Source organism: Trichosurus vulpecula, chromosome 2 (genome assembly GCF_011100635.1).
Source record: "Trichosurus vulpecula isolate mTriVul1 chromosome 2, mTriVul1.pri, whole genome shotgun sequence".
Classification (NCBI taxonomy): domain Eukaryota; kingdom Metazoa; phylum Chordata; class Mammalia; order Diprotodontia; family Phalangeridae; genus Trichosurus; species Trichosurus vulpecula.
The window spans coordinates 200948947-200974134 of record NC_050574.1 but is presented as its reverse complement, the minus strand read 5'-3'; the positions used below and the strand labels follow the sequence as shown (position 1 = coordinate 200974134).

Sequence of the window (25188 nt, the reverse complement as noted above, 5' to 3'; positions counted from 1 at the left end):
TAGTGTCCTTACTAACCAATTTGTTCATTCTTTGGTTATATTAGCACTCTTCTCTAACAAAATCTTTTCTTTTTTGCCCTCCATATTTCTCCTAATGTATTTGCACTAAAAAGGGGACCATGTTGTATGTTCCTATATTTAACCTGCTCTACTGGGCTCCATTTGCCTCAGAAGGAATGACTGTTTCGCTAGCTAAACAAAACCAGCCAATGATTTAGGGGTATTGGCTTACATGGCAAATATCTTTGCAGCAAGGAACAGCTGTTACAAAGCATCATCTCCCACCATCAAGCCTCAGGACTCTGTATACTAGCATCAAACCAGGGACCTCAAATCTGACAGGGACAACCTCTCGTTAGTCAGTGAATTGGGAATATGTATCAAAGATCTTTCATTCTGTGTATTTTTAAACCCATATTGTATGGATTTTGATATTTTTCAGGTTTGAACAAGATTTGGAGAAAAAAGAGAGAGTACTCATTCAAGCCAATGGTGTGTGGGGAGAGATTAACCCCAGTACCTTGAGGTCATTGTTTTTTTAAAATTTATTCAGACATAGTTTTCTTTGTGTGACCTGATTTGAGTGTTTAATCATGAGCTTTTCTTCTGAGCTATTCAGCACAATCAAAACTATAACAGAGGAAACACATTGTTTTCTTGCACTTTCAGTTAATTCAAAACCTTTTTTCTGAAAATCCAAATTATTTTTTCTTTTATTGACTATATTCAATGGAAATGCTTTTGGTCCAAGTTGGTAGAAATGTAAACATTGTGCTTCTCATTTCCTTCCTAACTCTAATCTCCTCTCCCCAAAATATAGCTAGCTGGAAAATGCAGCCATGAGCAATGGTATCATACACGAATAAGGGAAACCAGTGAAACGAAGATTTGGTTTTGCGTTTTAAAAATTGTGTTTTAAATCCCTAGTCTCACTTTTATGACAAAAAATCTGTGCATGTGTGTGCGTGTGCGTACATTTAATATTCACATTGCTTTAGGCTACTAGTGTATGTATGTAGTAGTATGCCCATTTTCATTTCTGAGAAAAACATCTAATGTGTTTTTATTTGTCTGTAATGTTAAAGGCTGTAGGTAACGAGAGTACTACTCTGTGAACATGGCAGACGATGAAGAATATGAGGAGGTAGTGGAGGTAAGATGAATAATGTCTGATGACTGAGTATTGTTTTTTGTTTTTGTTTTATAGGGCATTTATCACTGTAAGTGAATCAATCATTTTAAAATGACATTGTCTCTTTTAAATTCAGAAAGGCATTGCAAGTCTATAAGAAGGTGGATATTTTTAGTTGAGTTAACTATAATTATGTGGGAATCAGGACTGAAAGGAAATCCCACCACTGTAGCCAAACTTTTCTTTTCTTCTTAAAAACAAGTGAGAACTAAAGGTTATTTTTTCATTGGCCTGATACACCCACTTATTCTCTCTATTCCCAAAGTGAACAAAGCACCAGAGAGGAAAAGAACAGGAGGAGGAAGTAAGTTCCAGTGACAGCATCATTGCTTACTACTTACCAGAGAGAAAAGAAATAAATACTAGTGTTGACTTCAAAGAGAGTTTCTATAATATGGGTCAAATTCTCATTCCATGGGGGGGGGAATAAATCTCCTTTTTATGGATTCTGATTTATTTATCCCATTCAAAGTCTTCACATGGTGCAGTTGCCATTAACAATTTCCCACTGAGTCTCTGCTTTTGCCCAAGTGACCAACAGAAGGAGGAAGTTTGTGCTTTATTGTAATTAAAAACAGAACTTGAGAGAAAACAAGCCTGTAGTAGCATCTTGAACAGTGATTTTCAAACTTTTTGCTCATAGTACCACATTATTCTCTTCTGTTAGAAATCTAGAAGTACTGGATGTTTCAATTCAAAACACTGCGGAATGGGTAGGGAGACTCCAGGCATCCATGCAATTGCAAGTTAAGTTCCATATAATTTGTGGTACACCTAGTGAAATTGTCCCAGCACAGCTTCTGAAGACTACTCCCCTCAAGTTTCAAAACACTTTTCCTTTTGGATCTTCTTTCACAAATTGTTTTTTTTCTAAGTCTTAATGTTTTGAGTTTTTCTTCCTATCCTAAAAAAATTTTCCTAGACCCATTCAAACTATCATTCCATCTTTCTCTTCCCCTTCATTTGCCAAGTGGTCTCTACCTTTTGATAGTTTACCTTCTACCTTGGTGTCTGTCATACTGTCGTTTTCTAGTGTTTTCCCTCCCTCTCTAACCACTCCTTTGTCTGCCTTACTTGTTTATCTTCTTCCTTCTCAACTCCCTCCTCCTCCCCAGAAAGTGTAAGTATCTTCTGAAAATCTTTCAGTGGTTTTCTTCTTCTTCTTCTTCTTCTTCTTCTTCTTCTTCTTCTTCTTCTTCTTCTTCTTCTTCTTCTTCTTCTTCTTCTTCTTCTTCTTCTTCTTCTTCTTCTTCTTCTTCTTCTTCTTCTTCTTCTTCTTCTTCTTCTTCTTCTTCTTCTTCTTCTTCTTCTTCTTCATCTATACTCTCTTCATTGGTGATCTTATCCACACTGTTTGCTTTAGTGATCATCTCTCTGGGTGATTTTCAACCTTATAGGTCTAGCCCTAAGCCCAAGCCACATCCTATTGGATGTATGTACCACCCAGATCCTACTGATACTTCATGATCAGCATGTCCAAAATTCATAATGATTCCTGAATCTTACCCCATATTCTAATTTCTCTCTTTCTATTTCCACTCTATCATACTCCTAGATACTGAAGCTTAAAACTTCAGTATCATCTTTGACCCTTCTCTCACCTTTACCCTGACATCTCAGCATTGCCAAATACTCTCAGTTCTCTCCGAGTGTCTGTAGCATGAGGAAACTACCATAATTTCTAATTAGTCCCTACCTTTTTAGTCAATGAAGAGTAATTTTAAAATTTCTCTTTCCATTTACTCTGATGACAACTTGGTTTTGGTCTCAATTACCTCTCACTTGCATACGTTTAATAGCTTCCTAGATTGTCTCTAAGCCTTTAGTTTTTTTCCCCTATGATATACCACCAAATAATCGTTCTGATGTATGTATCTGAAAATGCATTCCTCTGCACAAAAACTTTAAGAGTCTCCCATTGCCTCCTGGACAAAACACAAACTCATTAGCTTGGCATTCAAGATCCTTCACAATTTCATTTCAACCTACCTTTTCAACATTGTTTTACACTATTCTCCTTCATCTACCTTCTGCCCTGCCAAATTATACTACTTGGTGTTTGCTAATATCTTCTTGCCCTCTCCTAGCTTCATGTATTTATGCCGACCCTCTCCCATTCCTGGAGTGCCCAATACCTTTTCACCTTTTGAAATCCTTTTCTTCTTTCAAAGTACAGCTCACATGTCACTTCCTTCATTATGTCTTCCCTGATTGCCCTAGCTGAAAGCAATATTTTCCTTTTCAGTTTTTTCATAGCCCTTTGCCTTGGTCTTTCCTTTGCACTTTTCACATTTTACCCTGTGTCTAATTTATGTAAATGTCTCATCCCTCTGATTAGATTGTATACTTCTTGAGAATGGTGATTGTATAATTTTTTCATCTTTGTCTCCCAGCCCCTGACAAAGGACCTTGTACATAGAAAGTATTTTATAAATGTTTGTTGAATCCTCTTAAATTAATCTTATTTCCTGCCTTTAGGTAGGGATAGAGAGAGAGAGAGAGAGAGAGAGAGAGAGAGAGAGAGAGAGAGAGAGAGAGAAAGAGAGATAGAGAGATATTGAGAACCAAAAATTCTCTGGAAACAATGACTTGATTCAGCTCTCCAACTATCCATAGGCTCATGGATGTGAGAATGCTTAATAATTAAATCTTGATCAAGGAGAGTCTAGAAATATCATCTGAATATTTCCAAATGTGTCCTTTATATGGGAGGAGCGCTGGAAAAAATGTCATTTTTCTCCATCTTTCCATTGAGGTGTTTCTTAGACCAATGTTCTAGATCACATTTGAAGTAAAATATTTGAAAATTCCATTAGTAAATTTTGTGATCAATCTGGAAAAAAAATTGTGTCAAAGAAATAATAATGAAAAACCTGTATTACTATAGTCTTTTGGTTAAGATCAAGGCTAATTACTATTATTTGTGTTTTTTTAATTAATTTATTTGTTTTTAGTTTTTAACATTCACAAAGATAGCATGCAATCTGATATAGGCTATACATGTACAATCATCTTAAACATATTTCCACATTAGTCATGTTGTGATATTACTATTACTTTGGAAACCATATTTGGTCCCCAACTTTAGCAATGTCCTTATTAATTTTTATACAAAAAATTGAACATAATACTCCAGATGAGTTTTGACAATGGTGGAGCATAGTGGTACTTTCACCTCTCCGTTCCTTGAAGCAATGCCTCATAATGCAGCCTAGGATTGCATTAGTTCTTTTGGCTGCCACATCATACTGCTGACCCATAGTGAGCTTGCAATCCACAGATTTTTGCTGTCTATCCACATCTTATACTTGTGAGGCTGATTTTTTTATATCTAAGTAAAAATATTTACATTTATCCATATTGAATTCATCTTAGAAGGTTCAGCACAGTGTTCTAGCTTGCCAAGATCCTTATGAATGCCAGTTTCTGTCATTGGTCAACCCTCTCTGCTATCTCTCCCAGCTTTGTCTCATCTGCATATCTGAGGAGCATACCATATCTCTTTTTATTCAAATTGCTCATAAAAAATGTTAATCATCACAGGGCCAAGTGCAGGGCAACCAGGTGGTACAGTGAATAGAATGCTAGGTCTAGAGTCAGAAAGTCTCATCTTCCTGAGTTTAAATCTGGCCTCAGACACTTATTAGCTGTGTGATCCTGGGCAAGTCACTTAACTTTGTTTGCCTCAGTTTCCTCAGCTGTAAAATGAGCAGCTGGAGAAAGGAAATGGTGAACCATTTTCTTTGCCAAGAAAATCTCAAATATGCCCATTATTAACTCTATTATTTAATATTATACTAGAAATGTTAGCTATAGCAATAAGAGAAGAAAAAGAAATTAAAGGAATTAGAATAGGGAATGAGGAAACAAAACTATCACTCTTTGCAGATGATATAATGTTATATTTTAAAAAATCCTAGAGAATCAATTTAAAAAACTACTTGAAATTATTAACAACTTTAGAAAAGTTTCAGGAAATAAAATAAACCCACGGAAATCATCAGCATTTCTATATATTGCCAACAAAGTCCAGAAGCAAGAGATAGAAAAAGAAACCCCATTTAAAATAACTGTAGACAACATAAAGTGCTTGGACATCTACCTGTCAAGACAAACCTAGGAACTCTATGAACACATAAAATACTTTCCACACAAATAAAATCAGACCTAAACAATTGGTAAAATATTAATTGCTCATGAGTAGGCCGAGCCAATAGAATAAAAATGACAATTCTACCTAAGTTAATGTATTTATTCAATGTAATACCAAACTATCAAAAATAATTTTATTCAGCTAGAAAAAATAAAACAAAATTCATCTGAAAAACAAAAGCTCAAAGATATTAAGAGAATCAATGAAAAAATGCAAAAGAAGGTACTCTAGCCATACTACATCTCAAACTGTATTATAAAGTGGTAATTATCAAAACAATCTAGGTACTGGCTAAGCAACAGAGTGGTGGATCAGTGGACTAGATTAAGTACAAATTACATTATAGTAAATGACCATAGTAATCTAGTATATGATAAACCCAAAGATCCAAACTTATGGAACAAAAACTCATTATTTGGCAAAAACTACCGGGAAAACTGGAAAACCGTATTTCAAAAGCTAGCTATAGAGCAGACCAACATCTCATACCATATACCAAGATAAGGTCAAAATGGATACTTGATCTACACATTAAGTGTGATACAATAAGCAAATTAAGAGAGCATGGAATAATTTATGTCAGATTTATGAATAAGGGAAGAATTTAGGACCAAAGAAGTTACAGAGAGCATTATAAAATGTAAAATAGATAATTTGATTATATAAAATTAAAAAGTTTTTTATACAAACAAAGCCAAGGCAACCGAAATTATTATGAAAGCAGAAAACTGGGGAAAATTTTTGCAACAAATATCTCTGATATAGGCCTCATTTCTCAAATATATGGAGAATGGAGTCAAATTTATAAAAATACAAGTTATTCCCTAATTGATAAATGATCAAAGGATATGAACAGGCAGTTTTCAGATGAGAAATCAAAGCTATCTATAGTCATATGAAAAAATGCTCTAAAACACTATTAATCAGAGAAAGGTAAATTAAAACAACTCTGAGGTACCACCTCATACCTATCAGAGTAGCTAATATGACAGAAAAGGAAAATGATAAATGTTGGAGAAGATGTGGGAAAATTGGGACACTAATGCACTGTTGTTGGAGTTGTGCACTGATCTAACCATTCTGGAGGGCAATTTGGAACTATGCCCAAAGGGCTATAAAATTGTGCATGCCCTTTGATCCAGCTAGCTCTATATCACAAAGACATCCAAAAAAGGGGAAAGGACTTATTTGTACCAAAAATATTTATAGCTGCAATTTTTTTTGGTGGTTAAGAATTAGAAATCAAAGGGATGCCCATCAATTGTGGAATGGCTCAAAAAACTGTGGTAAAGGATTGTGATAGAAAATTATTGTGCTGTAAGAAATGACAAGCAGGATGATTTCAGAAAAATCTGGAAAGATTTACATGAACCGATGCATGGTGAAGTGAACAGAACCAGGAGAATAGTGTACAGAGTTACAACAATATTGTTTGATGAAGAACTGTGAATGACTTAGCTATTATCAGCAGTGCAATGACCCAAGACAATCCCAGAGAACTAATGATGAAGCATACTATCCACCTCTAGAGAAAAGACTAATATTGATTGAATACAGACTGAAGCAGGCTATTTTTCACTTTCTTTTTTTCTTTGCAAATGGATAACCTATATCTGATTGCTTACCGTCTCAGGAAGGTGGGAGAGGAAGGGAAGGAAGGATAGAATTTGGAACTCAGAATAAAAATGTTAAAAAATTTAAAAAAGAGAAAACCTCAAATAGGGTCATGAAAAGACAGACATGACTGAAAAACTACTGGATGACAACAAGGTACAGATCCCTGTGGTACTCCATTGTATACCTCCTGCTATGTTGACATTGAACCATTTACAACTATTCTATGAGTTCAGTCATCCAAACATTTATGAATCCTTCTGATTGTATTATCATGTAGTCTCTATTCTCCATCTTTATCGTAAAGATAGTGTGATAATATTTATCAAAAGTTTTGCTAAAAGCTAGGCAAACTAGATCCACATTCTTTTCATTTGCTAACTTAGTACTACTGTTGCAAAAGCAAATAGGTACGCATGTCTTGGTCTTGAAATTATGCTGCCTTATTTTAAATCACCACACTTCCTTTTCTAGATATAAAACCTACCATTTCTTTAATTATCCATTCTAAAATTTTCATAGGAATTAAAGTCAAGCTTACTGACCTATAATATTCATACTCTTTTTTTTCCCTCTCTTTTTTTTTTTTTGGAAAATTGGGACATTTGCCTTTCTCCAATCTTATAATGCCTCTTCATAGTATCCAATATCACCAATAGTGATCTGTGCTAATTCTTTAAGAATGCCGAGATGCACTTCATTTGGGCCAGAGGTCTTGAATTCATCAAGGGTAACAAGGTGTCCTCTTACTGGCCCTTTACTTATCTTGCATATAAACTCCATGGTAATTATTTTCAGTGGCATTTCCCATTTGAAGCTCATTCTCCTTTGCAGAGAAAAAAAAAAGAAACAAAATAAGGGTTATCTTCTCTCTATTACCAATGATCATAATCCACCTTTTACTCCCAAAGTTGCTTTTAAAAGGACTAAACCTGTTTGTTGACTTTAGACTCTATCACCAGCCTCAGCTCTTTACGAACTTTAGCCTTTTTATCACTATTTTTACAGGACCATATCATGCTCTTATGCTCACCATCTATTGGTTGGCATTGCTCCTATCTTCTGTACGTTTCTGTACATTACACATCTTAGTTGGTTGGTAAGTTCCGAGTGTGTTCATACCAGTCTCTTCAGACAAATCCCATCTTTCCTCTTAGGAATTATTTCCTTTTGTGTCTTCAGGTCTAGTCAAATCTCCTATAATTTACGTGAATTCTCTCTACAATAACTCTGACCATTGGCCATCCAGGCTCTGCTTGAATACCTCCAGGGATGAGAAGCATTCTATATCTTGAGGCAACCCACTCCATTTGGGCATAGCACAGATTGTTATGAAGCTCTACATCATATTGGCCTGAAACCTGATTCATCTATCTTCTATTGATCCTATGTTTGCCATCTGGGATCACAGAGAATAATCTACTTCCAAATGATTGCCCTTTAGATATTTGACATCCATAGTGAACTAATATTATTCTATAACACTTGCTTATAGGAGAGAAAAAAGTGATTTGTTAAGGTAGACATAAGGAACATCCTCAGTTCCTTTGTCTTCTTAGGTCAATGGAAATTATAATTAGCGCTTGAATAGATTGACTTAGCTAGACGTCATAGAAATGGTGTAGACAATTTTTAGTGAGTCTATCCTTGCCATTTCTTCTCCCCCCCCCCTTATTGCTTTGTGCTCTCTTTTCTGCTCTGTGTCAGTGGAAACTAAACAACTCCATTCTGTCTCTTTGAGTTGCGAACTGATGCCTCATTGATGTCAATGACACTTATCAAAATGGAGTCGCTGTAGAAATTAGAGTAAATAATCCATAAAGGGCTCCAAAAGACACAAAGAGGAACTACTTTAAAAAACATTTCCCTCTAAGGAAACCAATCAGCCTCAAACATATGGAATAAAATTGTTTTGAGAGTATCCACCACAGCCAAGTAAACATGAAAAGGAAGGAAATGATGAAGACTGAAGTGGAAGGTCTAATTAGAAGCACTGTAGTAGAAGATAATTACGAGGCTTGACATAGATGTTCGGGCCACCAATCTCTTTGTATAAGCAATACTGTGAAGGTTTTTAGTCATATTTCTTAAAGACTTTTTTATTGATACTGAGTCTGTAGCACAGGCAAAATGAGAGAGCCAGCAGAAAACTATTTTAACTTTTGCTAACAACATTCAAAACATTTCCAAATGTTTCTGGTTAGTTTGGTTTTCCCCCTTGATACAGTGAGTCTTTCTTGAGTGTGGAATGGTACCATGGTACCCTCCTTATCAAGAATTTTCCTAGGGATCGTGTGGACCTGGTGCACTGTGAAGGGCTGTACCACTGTAAGGTAGCATTTAATAGTAGCTAGCATGTATATAGCATTTTGAGATTTGCAAAGTGCTTTACAAACATTATTTTTTTGATCCTCATAACAACCCCGGAAGGGAGGTGTTATTGTTATCCCTATTTTATAGACAAGGAAAGTAAGGCAGATAGAGGTTAAGTGACTTGTCCAGGGCCTGAGGCTGGATTTGAACTCAGGACTTCTTGATTCCAAATTCAGTGCTCTACCCACTGCACCACCTAGCTGCACAGAAATGTTTTCTGCAGTAGAATGCAATAACAAAAAGATATCCATGTAGGCCATTGTAGAGTAACACTGATAGAAAGGCATTTGAGCTACAGAATAAAAGATAATAATGCAACAGGAAGAATCAGAAAATAAATATTAGCATGAGTTCTAGGCCTTATTTATTTTTAACCAAGAAATAGGGCCCCCAGAAGTGGCAGGTGTAAAAATGATAGGTTGAAATAAATGCTTTGGGTAAAGCTTCTCAATAAAGAGCAGGGTTTACCTCAAGATGACCTGAGAATGTGTATTCCCAAAAGGAGAGCAGTGACAGAAAAAGTGGTGCTCGAGACTTTTCTGCTCCCCTTGGGTGCATATTTTAGTGATGGCAATAGAAAGAATGAAAAATATGCTGTTATGTAAGTATTTTGATGACTGAGAAAATGATCCAGATCCTTTATTTTCATCTCTTTTCCTGTTGACCTAAATGAGCCTTTCCTGCTACTCGTCCAGCAGGGTTGGATAAAGCTGAGGCAGAGGGAGCTAAATTCTACTCCCTCTTACGTATCTTCAGGAAAATGTCAGCCAGCTTCTAATTGTGGTCTCTTTATTGCTGGTGATGTCAGAAGAACAAACACGGGCTTGGTTTACAGATCTAGGTTACAGATTCCACAGAAGTGGTGATGGCAAGAGAATTAAGCTTACCCCGTCTGTGTACTAGAAGACATCTTGTTTTGCTTCTCCTCTAGCAAGGGCAACTCTTGAACCCTTGGAAGTCAACCCTCCTGAATGAATTATGGGACTTGAAGAAAATACACACACACACACACACACACACATGCATGATAGTAGTATTTCATATGAGAGAAAGAGCCTCTTTGTTATCTTAGAGTGATTTGCTGAAAAGTGGTATATTCCTGGGTTGAATTTAGATCAATTTAAAAAGGATTTATTAAACCTCCTACTATACTCAAGGTACGGTGTGCTAGGTGCTAGGGATAAAAAAGCAAAAGAAGCAAAAAGAATGGATTTGTTAATTTTTAACTAGCTTAAAGTAAAGGAATATGTATGTCCCATGAAGTTATACAGTTTCTGTCTTCTCTATTTAGGTTGAAGTACAGTGTAAAAAATACTGGCCTGCTAGTTAGCTATATAAATTTGCACAAACCACTTTCCCTCAAAACAGCTTCCTTCCAACTCTAAAATTCAGCAATAAATGAGAAATCTATGGAAAGGAGATAGTCAATACGTAAAATCAATTACTGTTTTTCACAGATAATATTTATCTAGACAATGTACACAACCCTGCAACTTCTTGTTTCTGCTATCTGAATATTTCAAGCTTTTGCATCACAAAGGTTGCTTTTCAGAAAGAAGATATTTGGAAGATATACTTCCTGAACTGTTGAATGGAGCATTGTGGGGCCCAGATGTGGAAAACTAAATAGATAGATACATAGATAGATAGACAGACAGACAGATAAATCTGAGAATAGAGATAGCCTAATCAAGTTACTAAAACTCCCCTAAGAAACAAAAAGGCCTTTAATGGCCACATAAGCACACTTTATTTATCCCATTTCCCTCATCAGCTCCTTTTCCATGGAGATCATAGTATCACAGATTCGGAGCTAAAAGGAATCTTTGAATCATGAGCTCATAGATTTAGAATTGCAAGGGAACTTAGAAGCCATCTGGTCTAATCCCCTAGTGTTATAGATGACAAAAGTGATACTTAAGAGGATAAAATAATTTGCTCAGGGTCATACAGGTAGTAAATGGCAGAGCTGGGTACTTTGCCTTCAAATCCAGCATTCTTACCACTCAGCTTCCTAAGCCAGCTGAGCTACTGACATAGAATGGAGGATTCAGATGAGGAGGAGATTCAGGTGAGAACCAGCATGGTCTCTTTTGATGAAGTGATGGCATTTGTACTCTATTTTTAGTACTACACAGAAGAAATTGTCTACGAAGAAGTGCCGGGCGAGGTAAAGCCTCAGGACACTTGCATGAGCAGCACCTTCATGAAATTGCCTTGGGCTTAGTGGTGGTCACAGTCTCTCAGCACCTTTGTGGGGAGGAGTTGTTCATATTTGGAGGGGGGGGGAGGAAGGGGGCTATGTCTGAAGGGTTATTTCACCATCTTAAAATTCAAAATAATGAACAAGATGTTTGAGGATGATTTCTCAGGAATTTTTTTCTGGAAGTCCTGGTTATAGGATGGATGATGTTAACTAGAATCGAAGGCCACATATCCAGTATTCTTACCTGCTGGGTTGCAGTTGTGATCTGCGATGCAGATGCATGCAGCATCACTTCCATGGACTGCCAACCTGCAATTTATGTCAATAAGGATGTCATCTCTCTCCTTTTTGACATGATGCATGTAATGTTACTCAGACTTAATTCACTTGAAATTCTGAGTAAGACATTCAGATAGATATTCCAACTTGGAGCTCTTTTTTCAAGGTGAAATACCTCTCTTGTGATGAAGCTTTGTGTGGTTTTCTGCATGCAAATGTATCTTTTAATGCTTGGCAAGCCATGAACCAAGGGGTTAACACTGAGTGCTTTGCAGTAAGTATTATATCTGTGTAGAAACTAACTCCTTTAGAAAATGGCAAAAGGGCTAATATCCCAGTTAATACAACTCCATGCTTAGAAAACAATGGGATGGCCATGTGTTGACAATGCTTGAGACTGATCATTTAGCTACGCACTTTTATTTTAAATTAAGTGTCTCTTCATAATTGTCCAGAGGAACTTTTGGGTCAGGAGAGGTAATTTTTTCTAGTTTAAAGAATATGTTTCTATGATGCCCAGGTGCTTGGCATTTGTTTTGACTGCAAGGACTGCAAGACATTGGTTTCTTTGCCTATAAAATGTAATTCTAATTTCCTACTAACCAGATGGAGTTGCTATAGGAGACAAATGGCATGCTATATCTGAAGCGCTTTTCACTCCTATGAAATAATAATTCATCACTGAACATGACATTCACATTCATTTAATTAAAAAATAAGACGGTGGCTTATTAGCTTGTTGTTTTTGATGTGATTAATTTCTGTTGTTTAAAGTTAATTATTGCCTTCCATGTAGTCTCAGAAGGATGAGAAAGGGAGAAAGCCTGCAAAATAAACAACTGTTTAATTAAAGCTGCCAGCCATTTGTACCTAGCTCTTGGTTAATCGATTTCACAAGTTGCTATGAGAGTCAGAATCTGAACTTTATGTGTGCCTCTTTTCCCAGCTTCAAAATAATTTGAATTTAACCTTTCCTTTGGCATGTTGATTAAAAAGAGAGCCACTGAAACCTTAATAACAATACAAGAATTAAATAGCACTTAATCCTAGCATTTGTTACCATGAGTAAGCTTCTAACAAAATGGTATACATTAATAAGAAAAAAAAGGACTTTTTAATATATACTGTCTATAGCAGTTGAAGAACATGTCTGTGAGCAGATAATATAGTGCATCCAATGACATGACATTGCATGTATTTATTTGGATATTGTGAGCTATGTCTTGCTTTATACAATATACAAAAATATCGCCAGAATAAAATGGACTGACCTAGGTCAGTGTGCTGGGTATCAATACACTGGTGAAGTATTTTTCCCTTTACGATAACCATGATTTGCCATCACAATTTTCAGACAATAACCAAAGTTTATGAGACGACCACTACACGGACTATAACTGACCAAGATGAACAGCCTGTATCTTATCGTGAGGAAAGGACAGTATCTCATGCTGGGGAACCAGAAAAGCCAGCAGAGAGGAAGAGGATTATCAGGAAGAAAGTGGACCCTTCAAAATTCATGACCCCCTACATAGCACACAGTCAGAAAATGCAAAATCTCTTTAGCCCGGTAAGTTTGGATGGATCTGGAGCTTGTAAGTCATCTCCTAAAAGTTGTTTTGTCAGTGGAAGACATTACTTTAAAGGAGACATAGGCTTGTCACAAAATTATAGGTTATCTATCCTCTGAGCTTTGCTTTGTGAATTTTCTTCATGTATGTAGTCCCTGTGAGGCAGCATGACAAAATGGATATAGACATGGCCTCAGAGTCAGGAATGATCAGGCTCATGTCCTGCCCCGGTACAGGGTGGCTTATGTGGTTCTAAGCAAATCACTGAATCTCCTCCTGACCCCAAGCAGCTCTCTAAGTCAAAAAATTTGCCCAGCACTTGCCGTTATGTATTGGTATTGGGAGTTATTTCAGCAGGAATTCCCTGTATTGGTCTCAGTCTTATTCTGTATATTATAAATCTGATATCACCATTGCCTTCAGGAGTTAACCTTACAGAATACATATTCATATATCAGAATAGTCTATATAACCCTTCAGCATATATATGTGTATGTTGTGACTTTGTCTGTGTGTGTATGTGGACAAAGAGTGAAAGAGATAGATGGAGGGAGAGAGAAAGACAGAGACAGAGAGAGACATGGTTATATCCTGCAGGAGTTAACTCTACAGAATGAGGCCAAGACTGGTTTCAAAGCCCAGTGCTATTTAATCATTAATCATTAGTCCATCTGATCTACGGTAACAGTATGAAAAAGCAGAAGTTAGTAAAAATATTAATTTTATTATTATATGAATATAATATTTAATAATGTATAGAATATTAACGAAAAAAAATCTGCTGTTTGCTTAAAAAGTACCCCTTCCCTATCTTCCTAGTTCTGAAATTATGAACCAGACCAGATCAATTCTGTCACTGTTCTTGAATGAGATGTTCTAATCTATTCCTCTATTGTTCTCTGCCACCCCATCCCCCACCCTTGCCCTTCAGTATCTTTCTGAACCAAAGTACTCCTTTCTGGTCACTACTGTCCTATGTGAGTTGTTTTCCCCATTAGCACATAAGCTCTTTGAGGGCAGGTACTATCTTTGCTTTTATATTATATCTAGCACTTAGCACTGTGCTTGGTACATAGTAGTACTAAATAAATGCTTTTTTCCCATTTTTTTTTTTTGCATTTGAATACTTTGTATTAGTAGTACAGTTTCAGAATAAAGATTCAAAAGAGTAAGTTAGGTCGTGCACATAAGTGATCCTAGGTAATCACAGGCTTCCAGCTGCTCTCATGTTCTTATGTGCAATTCTGAAAGTCATGTTGTTGGCAGCAGAATTGGATCTCAGAACAATAAAGCAACTCTCTTAAGACTACAAGTTGTCAAAAAAAAAGTGACAAGTCTTCACTGGTAAAGAGAGTTAACTCACTGGAGAGTTAACATTCCTGTCTGTATATGTGTGTGTGTATACACACACACACACACACACACACATATATATACATATATATGTGTATATATATACACATATATGTGTATATATATACACACACATATATGTGTATATATACACACATATATATGTGTTGTATATATACACACACACACACATACATATATACATATACACATATATATTTATGTGTGTGTAAATGTATATGTATTTGCGGGGCAGCTAGCTCTTCTAGTGGTTAGAATGCTGGACTTGGAGCCCGGAAGACCTGGATTCAAATCCAACCTCATACACTTACTAGCTGTGTGACCCCAGGCATTTAACCCTGTTTGCCTCAGTTTCCTCATCTGTAAAGTGAACTGAAGAAGGAAATGGCAAACCAGTTCAATATCTCTGCCAAGAAAACCCCAAATGAAGTCACGAAGAGTCAGACATGACTGAAAAATGACTCAACAACAATAAACATGTATATACAACAAATATGTATATACATATATATATAAAATTACACGACTTCTAATAACAGTTTCAAGGCAGTATACATGGCAATTTTATATTTATCAATTATTCACTAATGGCATCTGATTCATTTTTGGTGACGGAGATGCACATTAAATAACGATAAATACGGTGATTGCTGTGTCCTTGGCTTCAGTGTGTTTTAGTTGAAATGCTAACATTCGCTTTCAGAATAAGTACAAAGAGAAATTTGAGAAAACCAAAGGACAACCTTATGCCAGCACAACTGATACTCCAGAACTGCGAAGAATCAAGAAAGTGCAAGATCAGCTCAGTGAGGTGGGTGGTACATCTAAATCAACCTGTCGGTCTACAAGGACTTAGTATTTGTTGTGGGTCAGACAGTATGCAAAACACTGGGGATACAAGTACAAAGAATGAAACGGTCCCTGTCCGCAACGAGCTTGCATTTTAAGTCAAGAAGACAACAAGCCAGTAATGATATGATATATACATATATACAGCAAAATATAAAGTTAACAAATACATACATACAAAGTTGTGCTGGAGTCAGCTGAATCAGCTCATGCTAATTGTTAAATTTCCAGTCTGAACATTCACATCTCAGAAAAAAAGCATATGCTACAAATTAAGGCTTGATGTCTAGTCTTGTTGATGGTCTAGACTTAAGAAAGGGAAGGAGAAAATGTTAATAATACAAATTAAACTTAAAGTGTGTCATGGGTATGTTTTACCTCCCAGAGAGCTGATTATTAAACATGTACCAGTAAAACCCCGTGTGTATACATATGAGTATATATGTACATATTATATATCTGTATGTGCACACACATATTTATAAAATATGTACCATAACAATACAAATGTATGCATGCACACACATGTGGCACATTTGTGCCTGCATTTATAGGCTGTATTATAATATATATTCTGGCCTTATTCTGGCATTTATACACATATTTATGAAATATATACCCATTATATACACAAACATGTATATGTACATATAGGGCATACATATGCATACATTTATAGGATATATTATGCATATATGTGTATTTATAGACATATTTATGGAATATGTATCCACAACACATGCAATCATGTATGTGAGGATATGTGTATATATGCATATATACACATGTACATAAACATATTTGACATGGACACCGGAGATGGACGATTGTGAGTAAGGAAAAGAGAGGATATCTTGGCTGGATTGACTAGTACTGGAAAGGTAGGTTGGGGCCACATTGTGTAGGGCTTTGACAGCTAAACAGAGGTATTTATAGTTTATTCTAAAGGCAACAGTATCCAATGGACTTGGTTGAGTAGAAGATGCTAATATCTTTGGGGAATGTGGACTTTCACTACACATACAAAGTAGAAGGTTGTGTGATGTTAAACAAGTTCAGAGGTTTAGAAGGAGCATTAATTATAAGTTGTGGCACTTGGTATAAGCCCCAAGGAGTTGGTCAGGGATCCAGATAGCAGTATATATTTAGAGAGGCATATGAAAGACAGCTTCCACTAAAATTCTGTTCTGATGCCTCTTTGTGACATGGAGTTGACGCTGTGTTCTTGCAGGATGTGCCAATAGGACACAAACCCCCAGAGCCTCTCTAAGTTACAAATACAACCACAATGCCACCTGAGAACCAGGTCTAACTCAGTTTGAAGAAACTCATCTCCAAAAGTTGTGACTTTTGAAGACAATCTAGTAAGGCATGAAGAGGCTGTAATCTGTGATGGTGGATAGAATAACCACAGTGATAAAATCACAAGTCCTTGAAATAAGTACAAAGGAAACAGCAACTCAATCATGGCTCTTTGTGATGATTCATTGGTGAATCCAAGTAGCAGCAGGCAAAATCAGCCCAAGAAATAAGATGAGATAGATACAAATAGAATCATAGGTGGACAGCTAGAAGGGACCTGTGAAGCCAGTCCATTAGTACTGATTAAGTACTCTCTATGCATTTTAGATGATAAGAAATGGATAAGGCAAGCTGTGGTTCTAGCTTTATGAAGTAAAAAATATCAAAAGTATCCAGAGTGGAGTTGGGGAATCTCAGGCCTCAAGGCCACATGTGGCCCTCTAGGTCCTTGGGTGCAGCCTTTTGACTGAGTCCAAGTTTTAAGGAACAAATCCTTTTATTAAGGGGATTTGTTCTGTGAAGTTTGGATTCAGTTAAAGGGCGGCACTTGAGGACCTAGAGGGCCTTAAGGCCGCAGGTTCCCCACCCCTGGTCCAGAGCTTTGTGTTGTGACTTCCCCCTGCTCTTACTGTGTGCCCCCCTCAGGTTAACAGCTCTAACTGACTCCCTTGTGCTCTTATTGGTGCTGTAGGTGAAGTATCGTATAGATGGCGATGTCGCCAAAACAATTTGCCACGTTGATGAGAAGGCAAAGGACATCGAACATGCAAAGAAAGTGTCGCAGCAAGTTAGCAAGGTAAGGCCAGAATGGTTGAGCAGTAGGGCAGGAGTCAAAGGGCCTAGGGTAAAGTTTCACCTCTGATTACTGCTACCCTGGACAAGTCACTTAACATTTTTTGGTCTGCATTTCCTCAACTGCAAAATGAAGGGGTCGGACTGATGGCCGCTGAGGTCTATCCTAATTTTAGATCTGCGATATCATCTTTTATAGTTGGAGAAGGAAAATTGGATATAAAAGCTTAATCCTGAGCATTGGGAGTTTATTTCACGTGCACTATTTCCATTTAATTCCCTGTGTAGCTTTAAGCAAGTCACTTGACCTCTCTGAGCCTCATTTTCCTTATCAGTAAAATGAAGAGATTTGGACAAGATCGCACTAAATCTGTGATAACCTGTGATAGCATTTGAATATCTAGGTGGTGTGGTGGATGGAGCACTGGGCTTGGAATAAGAAAGACTCATCTTCATAAATTCAAATCCAGCTTTAGACACACTAGTTGTGTGACTCTGGGCAAGTCACTTAACCCTATTTTGCCTCAGTTCCTTATCTGTAGAATGAGATGGAGAAAGAAATGGCCATCTGCTCCAGTATCTTCACCAATTGGGTCACGAAGAGTTGGACCCAAACTGAAACAATTGGACAACTATATTTGACTCCAGGAGAAAGGATAAAACACACAAAATCCACACATAATCCTTTCTCCCTGATCTTATGTATACCTGGAAATGTTTATATTTGTTAATGATTGTCAAATTCGTAAACAAATTTTGTTTTTAATGTAAAATGCACGCAAAATCCATCAAGGAGGCAGAATTGAGCAAAGTAGTGAAAATCTTAGAGTTTGCAAATTTTAAGCTTATTACCTAAAGGAAAAACAGGAGGTTATCACATTAAATGCTTTCCATGTGGCGTGATTGGCAAGTTTTGCTCAAGGAGCAAAAGAAGACACTTAACAGTTCTCCTGAGCACCCTTATCCTTGAGGATTGAATAACTATCTCATATCTGGTTTTTCCACCAAGGTTTTGTATAAGCAGAACTGGGAAGACACCAAGGATAAGTACCTGCTTCCCCCTGATGCTCCAGAACTTGTCCAGGCAATTAAGAACACAGCCATGTTCAGTAAGGTAAGGACAGCTGTTCAAACTCAACACGAGTTCATCAAATGAAATTAAAAGCCAGCTATGTACTAGGAACTGGCAGAGATAGAGAGTTCAGTTCAATGGTGGAAAAAGGAACAAATACAGGTAACTGTGATATCCACTATTCTGCCATAAGTGTACAAGAAAGGTTCAAAGTACAGTATGATATGAAGTCCAGAGGGAGGGTTTTTCCTAGGGGATGTGTAACTAATACTTCTTAGAGCTGATCTTTTGAAATAACCTGTCCAACTCAATAACTTTCAAGAACGTGCAGTTGATGCTTGATGGTTGTAACAAAAAGCCCCAAAGCCAGGAGATTACCTTAGGTAGGTCCTGATAGTGCTGTCCCTGAACAAAGTGGGATGATGTGGAGGGAGATGAGAGTGAAGGGGGAGAGGAGGCACCTTGGCCAGTTTGACTCTCTTCCTTACTGGGAATCCCCTAAAACTGAGGGAAAGGAGGCAGGGAAAGGTAGGGGGCCAGGGTCAGGGGTAGCTGCTTCTAGCTTGGCAATCTGTTAGGCAAGGTATTTAGATCTCTTGGTAGGGAGTCCTTGATCTAAGGGCTGATTACTTGGTTCATGAATTATCCAGGCTCTTGGCTCCCTCCACCCTTCTTTCCAATCTATAAATCAAGCAATCAAAAAAGTATTAATCGAGCACCTAAGATGGAGTGCCAGGCCTGGAGTCATGAAGGCTCATCTTCCTAAGTGCAAAACCAGCCTCAGACACATTAACTGTGTGACCCCGAGCAAGTCACTTAACCTTGTTTCCCTCAGTTTTTCTCATCTGTAAAATGAGCTAGAGAAGGAAATGACAAACCACTCTAGTATCTTTGCCAAGAAAACCCCAAATGGGGTCACGAAGAGTTGAACACGAATGAAAAATGACTGAATAACAAGATTGTTAAAGCATTTTTCAAATTGTTCCAAACATTGCCATTTTTACTTACATTCTTATTACCACTTACTCCAGAAGGCAGATAATAAAAGAGAGGAAGAAATGTTGAAAGCAAATAATTCTATGCTTCTGGTGAAGGTTTGTTAAGAAAAAGAGGTTAAAATTATTCAAAGAAGTCATTTGAGTGTGGTAAAAGGCGGTAGATTAAATAGGGATCTCATTCAGCTTTGCTGCCTAGGGATTGCTTTTTTCCTAGCCCTCTATCACTTAAGGTAACTCAGGGTTCTTGTGTGTGTGTGTGTGTGTGTGTGTGTGTGTGTATGTGTGTGATGGACCCCTTCGGGAGTCTGATTAAATGCATACATACACACCTCAGAATAACATTTTAAATACATAAAATAAAATACATAGGGTTATAAAAGATACTGAGTATATTGAAATACAATTATCAAAATCTTTTCCTCATCCAAGTTCATGGACTCATTAAAATTCACCTATGGACTCTTCTGACCCTAGATTAAGTATCCCTTGATCTGAATTAATTGTGGTATAATAGAGACAGTATGGCATTGCAAAGAGAATTGCATGTTAAGTCTGGGTTCAAAGACCTGGATTCAAATTTAAACTTTTCCCAAGAGTGATGTGAATAGAGTGCTGGACTTGGAATTGCGATTTCAAATCCCAGCTCAGCCACTTATTAGATATGTAACTTTGGTCAAACCATTTAACTTCTTGTAGTATCATCATCTGTAAGATAGAGATAATAAATTCTATCTCAGAGAGTGGTCGTGAAGCTCAAATGATGTGACAAAAATAAAGTACTTTGCCTTAAAGTTACATATGTGTGTGTATATATATATACATATATATGTGTGTATATATATATATATATGTATATATTATTAAGTCACTTAACCTATTCAAGTCTGTGTTTCTTCTGAGGAGAAAATAACAATTGCAGAACTTAACTCCTCAGGATTATTCTGAGGATAATTGAGATAATATACATTTTGTAACATGTTAATAAATGGTTTTTAGCACACATTGTACAAATGCGATCTATTATTATATCTGCACACAATTCTGTTGAAAGAGAAATTGTATTCTCGTTTTTTTCACATTTTCCTTTCTTTTTTCTTTTCAGAAACAGTACACTGAAGACTGGGAAGCAGACAAAAGTTTATTTTACCCGTACAATGACAGTCCAGAGCTGAGGAGGGTTGCACAAGCCCAGAAAGCTCTCAGTGACGTATGTGAAAATACAAATATGACACTCGGATTGGGAGGGTGGAATTAGGGAACCTCTAACCCTCTTCTGGCCAAATTTGAGCTGCTTAGAACCCTGGGGGAGGGAAGTGTTGCCTTTTTTCAACCTGACTTTGATGGGTAAATCATCCTGTGTCAATCTAGGCACAGAATTTTGGTACTCCTGAACCACAAGTGTACAGATCCTCCACAGCTTTCTCAAATCAGCAAAAGTATTTAAGTGTCTTAAGTTTGTTCTTTAGGTTATTTAAAATGGGTTCTAGAGCAGTATTAGACATCAATGGCCCCAATAGAAGAGTGTGCCTCTTGCATTCCATTAGACCCAATCTGACGTGCGCAGAGCAGGTTTCTTTACCACCAGTCCCATCACAAGTAGCATCCTTTCACAGTTGACTCATTATTTTTTAGAAATGCTAGCTCAGTCTTAATTCCTCTTAAAAGCTGTCCTATAAAATTACTGATTTCTTATGTTAGCAGTCTGGTGATCCTCTAGGATCCCTGTATCCTTTTCTATCATACTTGTGCATAACTGATTATTCTCTACTTTGCTCAGGTATACTTAGATTTTTTTTCTTCCTAAGTATCTTACCTAACACTAAAATGACCTTAGATAAATTCAGCTGACTGTGTTTTTTTAATCTACAACTATCCTGAAAAGTATTAATAGGGACATTCTCTAACCCATTTTCTGAGGTACAAATTTGGCTCAGATTGGTCCCAGTGCTTCTACTTTTTCCTGGTGTTTAATTACCAGGTTGAGGAAGCATATTCCTATTTCAGATCATTCAATACTTGGTACTAGTCAGTGTAACACAATAATGCTGACCATTATAAAATAGTATGCCCAGGATTGACCCTTGTAGATTCATATCTAACAAGACTCCCTTGCTTCTCTTCTAAAATTTCAACTCATCAAGACATGTTTGTTGAGTGCCTACTAGATATCACATACTGTGCTAAGGGTATGTGAGGACTACAAAAGAAATATAAAGAACTTGCTAGAAAGTTCTTCTACTTGGAGAGGCAAAATGGTCAGTAAAACCATTTTGGAGTCATGAGGTGCTAAAGTGTAAAGTGTATTGACCAAGGTGCAATAGGATTTTTTTTTAAATGAAAAGTCATCAGAGGCAGAGAATGAATTGTCAGAGAGATAGAGCCAGAAAACACTATCATGGAAACCACAGGAGACATTTTTAAGATGATTCAATCTCTAGGTCACATACCTTATTATTCCAGGAAATGGAGATAATAAAGATGACATTCTTTAAATCAAGGCTATGAAACTTAAAGTTTGCCAAATTATTTGATATTTCTTAGGGAAATATAAGTTGTAGTCACCGTGTATAATACTAAATTCAATCTTTTCTTACCCCATTCCTGAAGTATTTGAGAATTAAGCTACATCTTGTATTTTACTGCAGACTAAGTTTACAAAGAGTATCTTATTACTTAAATGCCTGTTAATAACACAACATGGACTTCTACAATTATTGGGCCTGGAGCCCAAGACAAATTCTTATTCATAGCATGCGCCATGTAGACTTTAAAACTGGGAATCCTATTCCAGAAGTTCTGTCCCCTGAATGTTCTTTCTGTAAATCCACTTACCCCTGCTTGTCACGTTGTCCTCATCCTGCTTTGAATGACACTTTTCTAGTGCTTGAGAGCCACTGAGCTCATTAGGTATTGAATTCTAGAACTAGAGAGAATCCTAAACAAGATCACTTTAAATCACTGAGGTATCTAGATCCTAACCTCCAAGAAATTGATTTTTATCAGATTGTCACACCACTTATTAGGAGATCTAAAGCCATTTCATATCTCCCTTTTCTAGCTCCACCCCACCCCCACCCCCACCCCTAATTCATGTTCTGGCCTAAGAGAGTAGTATTAAATGAAACACCAAAATAGCTTATGTTCAGAGCTAAGAAGAAACTGACAGGGCTTAAAGCAATTAGGTAGTGAGAGCCAAATAAATGAAGCCTGAAAGTCTGTCTTTAATGCTTATTCCTTCCTTCCCTTCCCTTCCCTCCCTACCTCCCTCCATTACTTACTTCCTTTCTTTCTTTCTTTCTTTCTTTCTTTCTTTCTTTCTTTCTTTCTTTCTTTCTTTCTTTCTTTTTCTTTCTTTTCTTTCTTCTTTCCTTCCTTCCTTTTCATGAGTCTCTATGGAGGTGCTATAGGGACAGTAGAGTGGACATCACAAGAACAAGAAGGCCATGGGCTTGTAGATGAAAGCAGGGTCTTTTTAAGTATCACTTTGATCTCAATTTTGGAATCCCCAGAACATATAGATGCATGTGTGCATTTTTTTTCCCTTCAAACTAGGTTCCAGTTTTTTAATCTCATCAAACACAGATCCAGGGATTCTATTCATTGAGGTGGCAAACTGAATAGGGCAAAAGTATAAAGCCTTTTAAAGTCCTATTCACATGAGTGTGGTAACAGTCAGGATAATATTCTCTGGCTCATTAACACTAAGTTGTTCTCATTTGTGTCTTTTTATGACATTAGGTTGTCTACAAAAAAGGACAGGCAGAACGGAATTCTCAGTTCACTTCACTGGCAGATCCGCCAGATTTAGAATTTGCCAAGAAAGTGAACAGGCAGCTGAGTAAGGTAAGCACTCGGGGTTGGCACATGGGCTTCATCGAGAACTTTATGAGATCTAGAACCATGACTGCATCGTGCTATTTGGAGACACCTGACTCTGCTACTGGAATCTCTTCCCTCTCCCAAGCTGTTTGCATTGTTCACCTAAACAAATAAGCTGTGTGGTATAGCAGAAAGAGAACTGACTCTGAAATCAGAAGCCTTGGCTTCAAATCCTGGGACCTTGGGCAAGTATTATAGCCTCCCTGCACCTCAGTTTCCTCATCTATAAAATGAGGGGATTGGGATCAGAGAGGGTCCTCTCCAGCTCTAGATCTATGATTCTGTGACCCCATGAGTACAAAAATTTTTCATGAGGCCTTAGAACTGTCTCAGCACAACAGCAGAAGGCATATATAAAGCTGCAGAGTAAAACAAGTGATAACAAAGCCTCATAGCTCTAGCTTTGTTACTTCTGCTACTTCCTACCTGTGTGACCTTGGGCCAGTCTCTTAAGTTCTCTGGGCTTCACTTTTCTTCACCTGTCAAACGAGAGGCTTGGACCACATGACTTCGAAGATCTCCTCCAACTCTCAATCTTCATCTTGGGAATCTATCTTTAGTAGCTTATCCAAGTAACTAAAAACATATTATAGTAATTAACCAACAGAATCAAAATGGCACTGATTTTGAAAAAGCAAGTGACAAGGCGTGTGTGTTCCTATGACTCACCATACTACGTTTATGTAACAGCTGTTTTAAAACAAATGTTTGTTGACATGAGCTATGATTTTATTGGTATAAGGAACTCCCCCTACCAGGGCAGATTGACTACTGCTCTGTAACTATTAGATTTCTAGAATTGTCATTGGATACTGAGAAGTTACTTAGGAGTAGCCCAGGGTCCCACAGCCAGCATGTGTCAGAAGGGAGACAAACTTAGATTTACCAGACTCAGAGGCCAGTACTTTATCTACCATACCACACTGCTTCTTGCATGGGGTAATACTGATATTTAATTGTTTTCCTTCCCAAAAGAGAGGTTTAATAAACTAGCTAGATGAAGAATTTAAAAGCCTATGACTAAGGGGGCTCCTGGGTCATTCAGAAAGTGGAGCTGGAATGTTTGATATTTGGGGGAAGATGCATAATTCCAGAGTCTCTTGTTCCTGTTCCAGCGTGCTCCAGTGAAAAGGGGAACACCCAAATGTGTGTGGTTTCCGGTTCTCAGTTCAAAGACTGGCCAGGCTTGGGGAAAATTTTTAAAAATAAAAAATGCCATGGGCTGTATCTCAAGCAGGCGGCAGTGAATTCCATGACCTTTGAGGCCACTGGCAAACAAGACTTCTCTGTCTATATTTAGGGCTGTAAACTAGTCCTATGGTATGTAGGGTTTGAGATGGAATGTACAAAGACAGATGTTAGGCTAATGAATAGGCTTGTGCTAAGGTTCTATTTTAAATAGAGTGCAACAGGCAGCCGCTTCCTAGGGTACTCCTCATGAGCACTTCACCTCATTCCATGTGGTGGTGATGCTCTGCCAGGTTGGCATTCTGTTTGAATCTAGGGAAAACTTCTAGATTTCTCTGTAGTTTAG

The 25188-nt window shown here is 37.3% G+C and overlaps 1 protein-coding gene across 1 annotated transcript in view; it reads left to right on the top strand.

The window, feature by feature from the left end:
• Window positions 1-1117: 1117 nt before the first annotated feature.
• Window positions 1118-25188, top strand: part of NEB (nebulin) — a 239440-nt gene continuing 215369 nt past the window's right edge. Inside the window, exons 1-8 of the mRNA XM_036744010.1 lie at window positions 1118-1153; window positions 11461-11502; window positions 13172-13387; window positions 15466-15573; window positions 17605-17709; window positions 18715-18819; window positions 20878-20982; window positions 23514-23618. Of these exons, the coding sequence (XP_036599905.1) occupies window positions 1118-1153; window positions 11461-11502; window positions 13172-13387; window positions 15466-15573; window positions 17605-17709; window positions 18715-18819; window positions 20878-20982; window positions 23514-23618 (822 nt within the window). The remainder of the gene's footprint in view (window positions 1154-11460; window positions 11503-13171; window positions 13388-15465; window positions 15574-17604; window positions 17710-18714; window positions 18820-20877; window positions 20983-23513; window positions 23619-25188) is intronic.